At 39.9% G+C, this 11,243-nt stretch overlaps 2 protein-coding genes across 6 annotated transcripts; one reads left to right on the top strand and one right to left on the bottom strand.

The window, feature by feature from the left end:
* The first annotated feature begins 283 nt into the window (after positions 1-283).
* On the top strand, positions 284-3,907 carry cbx8b (chromobox homolog 8b). Its single transcript, XM_042434445.1, has 5 exons — positions 284-526; positions 642-685; positions 904-969; positions 1,099-1,165; positions 2,269-3,907. The coding sequence occupies exons 1-5, from the start codon at positions 458-460 to the stop codon at positions 3,130-3,132; spliced, it is 1,110 nt and encodes a 369-aa protein (XP_042290379.1). The 5' UTR covers positions 284-457; the 3' UTR covers positions 3,133-3,907.
* Positions 3,908-5,234: 1,327 nt separating this feature from the next.
* Positions 5,235-10,882, bottom strand: c2h17orf67 (chromosome 2 C17orf67 homolog). 5 transcript variants are annotated; one of them, XM_042389210.1, is made up of 6 exons: positions 10,365-10,882; positions 9,516-9,874; positions 9,198-9,343; positions 7,845-7,945; positions 6,194-6,345; positions 5,235-5,459 (listed from the first exon to the last, which is right to left on the bottom strand). In XM_042389210.1, exons 2-5 carry the CDS (start codon positions 9,596-9,598, stop codon positions 6,229-6,231), a joined length of 447 nt encoding a protein of 148 aa, XP_042245144.1. In that variant the 5' UTR covers positions 9,599-9,874; positions 10,365-10,882; the 3' UTR covers positions 5,235-5,459; positions 6,194-6,228. The 5 variants fall into 5 exon arrangements, with proteins under 5 accessions (XP_042245144.1, XP_042245154.1, XP_042245162.1 ...); XM_042389220.1 differs by having other exon boundaries at positions 9,772-10,882; XM_042389228.1 differs by having other exon boundaries at positions 9,785-10,882.
* Positions 10,883-11,243: the final 361 nt, after the last annotated feature.

Genomic DNA, 11,243 nt, shown 5'->3' with positions numbered 1-11,243 from the left:
AATGAGGGGTGTGTTTTTGTCTTTTATTTATTTATTCCTGGTTTCTCTCTTTACTTGACGACACAGTCGCGCGCACATACATAACTAGACCACTTTTGACACCACGTGCGTTTTTGAACATCATAACTTGCGCGGAATGATTCACTCACCGCGCGGGGAAAAACGAGCCTCCATTTCCCGCCCCCCCTCCCTGAAAGAATTCACACACAGGCTCATGCTCCTCCCCTCACTTAGCAACCCGAGCACGTAGCAACGGCTGAACCAATGGGCGTTCCGCTAGAGGTTCCACCGACTGCGGTTTCCTTAGCAACGCTGTAAAAAATTGCGCTGACGTCCATTCTGCTCGGGAGTATTATGGTCTGTCGGGAATTCAGAGTGGCTGGGACTGGAAAAAAAAAGATCTGCTCTGCTAACGTTAGCGTCCGCTGAGCTAACGGTAGGTAGCACCGCAGTAAACATGGAGCTGTCCGCCGTCGGGGAGAGGGTGTTCGCTGCCGAGTCTATCATCAAACGGAGGATAAGGAAGGTGAGAGATGTAACGCGCCCGTGTTGAATATAATGCACCAACACCGTACTCTCAACACTACTGTTGCCCTGCAAGGCTAACGAAGTCATTTGTGTTTGTTTCTGACGGCATGCAGGGTCGGATTGAATACCTTGTGAAATGGAAGGGCTGGTCTCCCAAGTAAGTCCTGTTACATTTGTGTCTGTCGCATGTTTTCAACCCGCCGGCCGCCGTGGTGTCTGTACTGTCTGTCGTTAGCTCGCCAAAGCTAGCGACAGACAGTCAGATTAAAGCTGAGGTACACAGTACGGTGGGGACTTCAGCTCGCAGGCTGACTTTTAGCTGGCTGTGGCCGTGCACATCGCTTCCTCGATGTAACTTCATGTTTTATTTCGCAGATACAGCACTTGGGAACCAGAGGAGAATATTTTGGACTCCCGCCTGTTTGCCGCTTTTGAGCAGAGGTAGGATGTCTGGGCTGGCCTTTATGGGCAGAGCCAGTGGGTGTTAACATGTCCAATAAATATCTGGTGTCCTCGGTGCACTTTGCTCCCGTGACACTCAAAATGGGTGTCTGACTGTATGTTTCACAGGGAGCGTGAAAGGGAGCTCTATGGGCCCAAGAAGAGAGGGCCAAAGCCCAAGACGTTTCTGCTCAAGGTAAGTTCAGCAGCATTGTTTGGTGTGTTTTTTTTATATATTGCATGCTCACAACGAATAATGCAGCAGTATAATCACGTCAAATCCTCATACAACGTTTTCTGTGTCGTGTGTGTCCTCTATCGGTTTCTGAACTGCTGCACAGTTCACTTAAAGCACCTGCAAATTCATTTCGGCCTCATTTAGTTTAAACGCGCAGGGCTCCTTAATGATGCTAATTATGCATGTTGAAAACAGCGCATCTGGTAATGGGTGTGTATTAGCTGATGGGGAACTGTTGACTCACTAAAAGGCTGGTATCCGTTTGGAATAACAATCAAGCAGTTATTAATTAAGATTCCGTCGAGGATAATTGCTTGTGTTTCTTCTTGTAGCATTAATTAATATATCCGTCTTTGTAAAGGTCAGGAAATCTAATGCAAACATGTGTTATCGTATGTGATTGTGAATGAAGTGGGTTGAGTAAAGCATCATAGCCCGATACAGTCAGCAAGAGGTTTCAGCTTTTCAGGACGGCGAACCGTGAAAATTGCTTAATGACCGACAGTTTATTTTGAACTAAATACCAGAATCTCCGTTGACAGCTGCTGTTAAAAAAATGGGTAGTGGAATTTCACTAGTAGATACTGTGTCCAGACAGGAACTGCTTACTGTTGCAGTTATCAACCTAATTGTATATAATTACAGTCCCATGCCACTAATTCTTCACCATTTTTAAATGTTACATTTCTAGAGTGTAACAGCAGTCTCCAGTGTCAGGCATGGACAGTAATTGAAACAATCAAAAGGCCTTTTTCACAGCAGACATTTTGACATGTCACAGTAGGAAAAGTACAGGTGAAAATTAATGAATGAATGATGGCGAAGTTCCATTTAGCTGCTTTAGTTTCAGGGTCCCGCTCTTGCATGCTGGCTCACTGTCAGGGTTTACTGGGGACACTTGAAACACCTGTGCTTTCCCTGCTATCACAGGTCAAATGTCATGATGTGAAAAAATCCTATTAAGCTGACTAAGAAATACAAAAAGGGGAATTGAGTAATATCAATTTGTTTGTGTAATTTCTAATAATAATTTCCTTCCTATTTTCATCATTTTCTTATAGGCTCAGGCTAAAGTTAAAGCCAAGTCTTATGAGTTCAGGAGCGAGGCAGTCCGAGGGATGCACATCACCTACCCAACCCCAGAACCGGTTATCACTCCCAGGGCCAGAGAGGGCCTGAGAGCTGTTGTTCCCACCATCTTCCCACCCAGCACGGTGAACCGTGGAGAAAGTGTACGTGTCAGACCACCAGAACTGGCCCGTGAGCACCAGCAGCTTGGCCTTCAGCAAACCGGTCCCGAAGGGCTCATCCATATACCCAAAAAAAGAGGCCCAAAGCCTAAGCCCCGCTTCAAAGACAGCAGCTGCGGCCCTGCTGTCTCCGAGCCCCACAAGAGGAGAGCAGAGGAGCAGGTGAGCCACAGCCCTCACAAACTGGTCAAGCTCCAGGGGGGTGAAGACATGAGGCTGGTCAAAGTTGCCCACAGACATCCAGAGAACTACAGTCACAGCCATAAACACCACCACCATCACCACCACCACCACCATACACACAACCGGGGAATGTCCGGGGGAAGCTCCTACAAGCAGCTGTACTCAGACTGCAGCCTGTATCCACACAGAACAGACATGGACACACACAGGACTAAGGATGGCTCCAGCTACTTGGCACCTGCACACTTCAAGCACCAGTCCAAAATGAGCCAGAGCCTGAGTCGCCCTGCACAGCTTCCACAGATGGAAAAGCCTTACTTCTTGGACAGGCCGTCCCCGACCCGGCTTGTCGACGACTTGGATGAAGTGACGTGGAGGCCCTCTCTGTGCAATGTGGAAAAGGTCCTGGTGACAGACGTGACCACCAACTTCCTGACTGTCACCATCAAGGAGAGCAGCACTTCTAAAGGCTTCTTCAAAGACAAAAGATGATTTCTTGATGCCACGCTTCGTTTTCTCTGACCTGTATCAGAATCATTCTGACGTTTATAGGACTTGGTGTGATTAAGCAAAGCAGTTTTTTGTATGTAATGTATAAAGGAAAATTACATTATGTGCATATGTGTATATATTATAAAGCTGGACATCTATTTAATGTATTGACCAAATCAAATGAAGTCCATTTCACACCTTGCATTGGTTACATGAGTGAGTTGCATGTTTCCTTTGCAGCAGCTGGCTACTTTCTGTACAGAGCTTGTTGAATTTTACTATTTTGAAAAGTAAAAAAAGTGTAACAAAGTAGAATGTATTTTTTTCACTCTCATATCTTCCAGCCTGAGCTCATGCTAGTAAACGGAGAGGTGAGGCGAGACTATTAAATCAATCTGTGGATTGAATATTTCTCTATAATTTGAACCAATTAGACTGAAAATACAATGTTATTTAAAAATGTACTCAAGCACTTTGAATTGAAAAGTATTAAGAAAGAATCCGTTCGTGTTGTGTTCAAAGACCGAGTGTGTTCTGGTTTACAGCATGCCATGCTGACTTTGTAATGTCATAACATTTCTAAATGTAAGCTGAATTAATAAATTCATGTCGAACATGTTACCAGTTTTCCCAAGTTGTGCATAACAGCATTTTTCCATTAACATAGTATATTTTACATTTTCATAGAGAACGAAGCTTTGATGTAACAAGATAATTACAGTTGGTGTCAAATCGCTTTTTAGACGCTTTTCAATAAACCTTTTGAATTTTCTCATTTTGTTGTGTTTAACTGTCTAATCGTTTTATTGTCAGTGTTTATTACAGAACCGTCGGCCTTGACCCGGTTTAAATAACCTTTGAAGGCAACACCAACACCGAGAAATGAGGTTATGGATTTTATACAAACCTGTAACGATATGAGGCCTTTAGACAGCAGTCTAAAACATTGGAAACATTTTATTATTTCGAATAATAATATTCTAATGGTCTCAATTTCTGCTTTAGGTATTTTGGAAATCTCTGAAAAAAAGCTACTCATATAATGGTTTTAAATAGGCCGAGTTCCATGCTAAATGAAGAGTTGTGTATAACTACGGTGGGAGTTAGAGGCCTCAGGCTTGGACGAAATAACCTAATTTAGCCAATTCAAACCTGCAGCAGGCCCTCACTGATTTCCCTTCGGTTTGCTGAGCGATAACATGGCTTTTCGTGCGGGTTCAGCAGTTCATAAACCCACACATTTGGTGTGAATTTTACATTTAGAGTAGACCTTTTCGTCGTGCATGTAGGTCTGCTTTTTATAGACGCATTTAAATTCAGTCATTTGAATATATTTCACATGTGGGTGCTGTCTGGCGGGGAAAATGCGGCTCCTCCTTCATACAGGCCCCAGCTGCTGTATTTATCTAGTTCTATCATTGCACAACCATCTAAGCGCCGTTTCAAAGTTGAATTTTTCATGCTATTTTATATTTTTCTATAGGCCTAGATTTACCGCCTTTTGCAGGCACATTACTGCTCCATTTATCCAAGACTTCAGGGTTACCTAACAAGCTTCAAAGCCGAGCCATTTGACAGGACAACCTATTAACCCCTAAACAAGCACCTCTTCTTAGTGCAAAAGTTTTTTTGTTTTTTTTTAAATGACGTAATCGAAATACAATGTTAACTGATTTCGGACTCTTTTGATTTAATAACAGATCCCGCTCCCTCCTGAAAGGCAGCTCTTTGAAAGGTGTTACTAAACGTATATTTATACAGTTTTAAGGTCTTTTAGCTGATTGTCAAGGGATTTACTAAACCCTCAACGTCACCAATCTGTAGCCTATGCAAATGCAGGTTTCAAATTTGAGGCGGTAAAATCCCCTCCGTCACTGACTAAAAGCATGTGTCCTTGAGTGAAATACACCAGTGGACTGAATGTTGTCTGCACCTCTACTCCTCTTTGCAGCAACGACAAAAAAGATAAACATAAAATACTGTAATAATAATAATAATAATAATGATAATAATAATAACAATAATAATAATGATAATAATAATAATAATAATAATAATAATAATAATAATAATAACACAACTATTGCTACACAGATCATGCATTTGAATTTATTTGAGACTGTATTCATCATTAACACACTTCACTCTCTATGATACATGATACACAATTTGAAAAATACATGTGGAAACTATTGATAATGGTAAACTACACAGCTGTAGGATTATATATGCATGACCATTTACTCCACAGACATCACATGGTCATTATATTTCAAGAGAAAGAGATCTTTTAATAACCATCCATGTCGTCAGTCTCTGGTCCTCTCCTGTGGAGACAAGAAGATAAAGAACAATTCAAACTGTGAATCCTGCAACATATATTACACATGTTGGAACATTTCAGCATCAAAGGTGATGGAAACAGACTGAATTATTGGTTATTATCCAGACAGTAAAATGTGACTGAGTCATATTCCTCGACCTAATAATCGAGGTCAGTTTTAGATTAAAATGAGAAGCTGCCACCATACAGCCTCATATTTTTCGTTTTTGAGTGTTAACAGAGCTGGTAGCACCAGGTTAAGTGTTAAATTATTTACACAAGATAAATGACAATGTCAAAAATATTACATAATATGAGCCTGACTCGGAAACTGTTTTACAGGTTGTTTGAGGTTTCCTGTTGTGCCAAAAACGTCAGATATAATCACAAAAAACAGGAAGAGATAAAAACACATTACAGAAATTACAGAAACAAGTAATTCAGTGTACAAAAGTTAACAAGTTAGCAGGGAATAAAGAGAGACAGCTGCAGATTAATGTAATGACTCCTCTCAGGCCTTGAAGCACGACTTGCTTGTGTGTTTTGAAATTTAAAAGAACATCAGCTCTGAATTTATATGAAATCTGTCATTCCAATTTTCTTGCACCCTGCATGTGTTGCTAATGAAATCTGACTCAAATTAACACTGATGATTATGTTGCTGTGTAGCTGTACAGTGTTGCAATCATGTACAGTGTGTATTTGAGGTTTGAAGTGTAAGTTTAGACTTGTGGTGACCTTTGTAATCATCATCACCATCATCATCATCATCATCAGACAGGGTATCCATAGTTCCTGTCACAGCGTGGGTAGCAGTGAGGGTTCAGCCAGTGCTCCAGGTTGGTCTCCTGGGCCCTCTGATCCAGAGCCTGCATGTGGAGCAGATGCTCCTGGGGGAGAAATGTGCATTGGTGGATGAAAGTACATTAAAAGAGAGAACACATGGAGGCTGATGAATGTGGATTTAGTTTGCTACCCACATTTGCACAAACAAAACCAAATGTTGAACAGGGGAATAACCCAGTCAGAGTGAAACTCCACTGACTCAGAACTGTTTATCGCCCTGCTTTCAGTTTCACAGACAGCATGGCAGCATGATCAAAATACATTTACAGATATGAGTAGAGCTAAAAAGAGGGAAACATGCTTGGACTTGTACAGTGATGAGTGGAATAATTCAAGAGCGGTACAATCCAAAGACATAGACAGTAATATAGTCATGTTTTTATGTGCGGCAGCTTCAGTTAGATTTTCCTCAGACCAGAATAATTATCAAAGAAACAAATTCAGAGAAACAGACGAACACACATATTTGATTCTGCTAGATTAGATTGTTAATTAGGAGGTGATGTCCAGAATGACATAATTTACTGTAAATGTGCTCTTACGGTATGTAAAAGAAGAAATTGTGCTGAACTAAAATTCTCTCCCATTGGTATTTACTTCTAATTAATTTCAAAGTAGAATTTAAATGATAAATCATGTCAAGTAATATCTCTCGAGAACTTTTCTAGCTGTACAAGATTGAAGATTGAGCTTTTGGCATTTATTTGTATTTATTTATTTATTTATAATTGGTAGTTTATTTATTTGTCTCTCTGATTTTTGTTTTGTCATGTTGATTTTAATTTTACATTTTGTAAAAGTTACCATCCAAGTTAGAAAAAAGCTAATTTATGAATAATAAAAATGATAAAATTATATATAAATATTTTACACAAACTTAAAAAACACTAAAAAAAATAGTGACACTTTATTTAAACCCCCCTACAGTAGTTAGCATTTATTAGCAGTGTATAAACTATTAATAATTGTTTATAATTATATATATACATAATTATATTATATATATCATATTGCTATTATTTACACACACTTTCTAGTGTAAACAGATATAAAGACATTTTAAAATTATTAATGGTATTTCAAAACAACTGTAACTCCTCATTGAAGTGTACATAAGAGGTGCTTGCAAACATGTAACAAAGTTATAATCATATATAATCATATGTGTTTGGAAAACATTTGTAGGAAGGTTTAAACTCACCTGAGAATGATTTGTACATCTGTAACAAATGCTTTATAACACTGTAAGGATTTCTGAATGTGTGTAATTATATATGATTTTATTTGATTACAGTTATATCTAACAATCATTAACTGCTATGGATGCTTCATATGAGACATTAATAAACACTTTCAAATGTGCATTATTTTTTACAGCTTCATTTTAGTGTTAGAAGCATTTATTAAATATTTATGTACTGCTTACAAATGCTGAGGGAGGGTTAAACTAAAGTGTTACCTAGCTCAGTACGGTCAATAGTATCTGGTCAGTCTCCACCTTGTACTGTATTTATCTGTGCTCTTTGCTCTAAATGAACCTTACCCTCATTGGCTCATCGGGGTAGCCGGGCTTCGCTGGTCGCTCCTGCCTCTTGCTGCGAAGCAGCTGCTTAGCAAAGCTCTCCTTGATGATAGGGTTGGCATCTGAGGGAGTGACAAAGATAAGAGTTTGCCTGGACAGAGATAAAATATTTACTCAAATGTCTTGTGATACACATCCAATTCTTCTGCTGGTGCTGGGAAAGATTAAATAAAGAAGGAATGAAGTAGCTCTGTGAGACCTGCTTTAAAACCATAAAAGAGGTGAGAGACTGTGACAGGTTTATTGGTGATGTGAGTGTGTGTTAGCAATTTCCTTTATTTTTACTCGCTCTTCACAAGAGACTCGGGACTGTCTGCTCTGAGTTTAACCTCTGCCAGAGTTATTTTGTTTTTGCTATGAACATAACAGCTGTTTGCTTGGTGGCTGGGTATTGGCTAATCAGGATCACATTCCTCTCACTTAACGCTGTGTTCAGACCCATGAATGAACCTCTCACCACTATCTGCTGCTGGTGAGCTGTGGCTGGCCTGATCTGTTTAGCTAGTCCATGTGAGGCTGTTTACTCCTCAACTCCAGCCCCAAGGGAACTGCACTCCTGCTCTCCAACACACACACACACACACGCACACACACACAAACACACACTAGCCTCTGCAGAGCGAGGGCTCTGTCTCCCTCGCTCTAACTCAGGCCTGTTTTGAGAGGTGGTGGAAGGTAACAAAGTGCCCATTCATCCTCCCCGCTCCCCAGGGAGTCCGACCCGTGCAGCACGTGACCCCAGCAGGCAGCCAGGCTGGCTCTCTGTTACTCTCTGCCAGAGGGAGCTGCTGTGAAAATGAACCCAGCTCTGTCAACACAAGGCCAGAGTTGCTGCTGCTGCTGCTGCTGCTGCCTGGACTCTCACAGCAACGTGGCAAAACACTCAATCAATCCATAAGACAGACTGACTTAACCCTGATGATTTGTTATGTTTTAGCAAGTAAGCAAGTATGCATGCTGAAAATAAACTAATTATACATGTAGATGCAGTTCCTGCAAAATGTAATAATGCAGTAAAAGGAAAAAGTGAAATGCAATTAACATAAAAATAGATGTGAAACAACATTCCTTCCTCATCTAAATAAAGTCACACAATAAAGGAAAGTTGTACCAAATTCCTGCAAAAAACAAACAAACAAATACACAAAAAACAACCTAAATGACACCATCCAATTATCTCCATGATATGCATCATTCACTGTCCTTCATTGTCTTTAAAAAAGACAAAAAAGCTTTCTTTTGATTCAAATATCAGCCTGTGTGCAGAGACAGGCAGCTTTTTCTCCTCAGGTAAAATTCTCTAAAGGTTCCTACCTGTGTGGATGGTCAGCAAGACCAGGCAGAGCAAAAACACCACCAGCTTCTTCATCTTCTTCACCTTTTTTCTGCTTGAGCCTTCTCTGCTCTGAGGTCCAGACCAGAGTCCAGAGGGGATGAAGGGGGAAATTCTCCTCCCCCTCCTGCACGTCACCCACAAACCACATCACATACCTGCTCATGTTACTGATAAAATAATAAAAATAAATGACTGATAGTGCTGAGACATTAACTTACACACAAATATAATTCATATAGATTAATATTACACCTCCAAAGATGAGAGAATTATTGAGGATAAACAATTAACAGCACCTATAATATGATGTATGAGGTTTGTTGACTTGTGAGGCAGGTTTGAGGCTGGCCACTAGATGGCAGTGCACACACACAGTCATGTAGAGATGAAGGCTGCTTTTGAGGCTGTTAAAACTATTTCAGTAAATCAAGTGTTTGTGAAATAGTCTGATTTTATCAGCACTAATCACAACTTAGACACAAAACACAACAAAATAAACACATGATACGAACTTGATTTTACACATATCAGTTTAAAACAGAGATCACTCACCATTAGTACTCACCATGTGGTTTAATTTTTTTCTGAGAAAATTTAATAAAGAGGGCTGCTTCACAAACTGGGAAAATGGAATTTAAAAGATGTGGGCGTTCACCTGTCAGTGAGGGTAATTAAGCATTATGGGAAGTGTAGGATCCAGTGTTTTTAGAGTTTGACCCACGCAAAGTATTAAAAATTAGGATGTCTCAGACCAATTTTGACCATTCTTAAAAAAAAAAAATCTGTCGTTGACAAGTCCCCCAAGTTGATGGGAGTGCAATACTAAGAAACTCTTGGTAGGAAAATCAAACGTCTGCTTGGTGCCTCCAGAAGGTTAAATAACCTCAGTAAGAAAATATCTCATTAGTCAAACCGCAATTAAAGTTTTGAATTGCGTCAATTATAATAATTTATCTCCGTTTTCAGTTAGGTTTTTTTTGTTATTCTCAATATGGTTATTGTTGTTTTCTTCTTAACATCACTGCTCTGCTGTTACAAAGACCACATTTCCGGACAGGGATCATAAAGCTTTTATCTAATTTTTAAACATTAAAACATGTATTATGATTGCAGAGTTTAGGTCTTTGTTTTCTTTAATCGCCTACCTGCCAAGATATTAAGCTAATTAGCTTTTCTGTCATTAATTTATTGTAGAGATGAAGTGGGGCACTGCCAGTGACGTTCGAGGGAAAACGTCATTGTGCGTCATTCTTTCCGTTTCCTCTTCTTGAGCTCCTTTTTCATGACCCATGTCTCCAGTAGCCACCGTGCGCAGTTATATTATACTAATGGTGTAGCTTTGATTCATTCCTAAGACATAGAAATAGGAAGCTTTTGTTCCCTCAATGTGATTATCTAACACGCTATGGGCTCATGATGCAGTGCAGAGCGCATGCGTGCTGTGGAGCTGCTGCCTGCACATCAGGAGCTCAGATTCAGAGATGACAGCCGAGTGAGATATTATTCGAATTTACTTCCTTGTTCGTTTCCACACAGGTGTTTTTCACTTCTAGACTTATGCTCAGGTTGAAGTTCGGTGGAGTTATGATAGAAATTGTGTGAGGTCTGTTCCTCACCATTAAAGGTGCAGAGTGTAGAATTTAGTGGCATCTAGCAGAAAAGACCTGGCAGCAATGGTATATAATATTCATAAGTATGTTTTAATTAGTGTATAATCACCTGAAACTAAGATGCTAGATGCCACTAAATGGGAGGGCAGGGCCTTTGGTTTTGTTACACTACAGTTGCTACCACAGTATTCTAGGTATTGCAGCTACATGAGCTTTCACCAGGGTGCTAGAAGACTTCATCTATGGGCTTCATGATAGTCTTCATCTAAACACTAAATAAAGATAATTTAAGAAGGTATCTAAGTGCCTTTGATGATGTTATTTTGTTGCAGACTACATCAATCTCACCAAAGTATTACAATTATTTTTAACTAGATAATTATCTCAACCTTCATGATGTGGACACCCTTTGCA

Source organism: Thunnus maccoyii, chromosome 2 (assembly GCF_910596095.1).
Source record: "Thunnus maccoyii chromosome 2, fThuMac1.1, whole genome shotgun sequence".
Classification (NCBI taxonomy): domain Eukaryota; kingdom Metazoa; phylum Chordata; class Actinopteri; order Scombriformes; family Scombridae; genus Thunnus; species Thunnus maccoyii.
The sequence above is the reverse complement of the archived record's forward strand: the minus strand, read 5'-3'. Positions and strand labels throughout refer to the sequence as shown.

Bases quoted from the DNA above. Each gene is read 5' to 3' on its own strand.
- cbx8b (XM_042434445.1), top strand. From the start codon at position 458: ATGGAGCTGTCCGCCGTCGGGGAGAGGGTGTTCGCTGCCGAGTCTATC. The intron at 686-903 runs GTAAGTCCTGTT...TTTATTTCGCAG, and splicing joins TGGAAGGGCTGGTCTCCCAA to ATACAGCACTTGGGAACCAG. The intron at 1,166-2,268 runs GTAAGTTCAGCA...ATTTTCTTATAG, and splicing joins CCAAGACGTTTCTGCTCAAG to GCTCAGGCTAAAGTTAAAGC.
- c2h17orf67 (XM_042389210.1), bottom strand. From the start codon at position 9,598: ATGACTGTGTGTGTGCACTGCCATCTAGTGGCCAGCCTCAAACCTGCC. The intron at 9,344-9,515 runs GTGCTGTTAATT...GGTGACGTGCAG, and splicing joins CCTCATACATCATATTATAG to GAGGGGGAGGAGAATTTCCC. The intron at 6,346-7,844 runs GTAAGGTTCATT...TTTCTCCCCCAG, and splicing joins ACCCCGATGAGCCAATGAGG to GAGCATCTGCTCCACATGCA.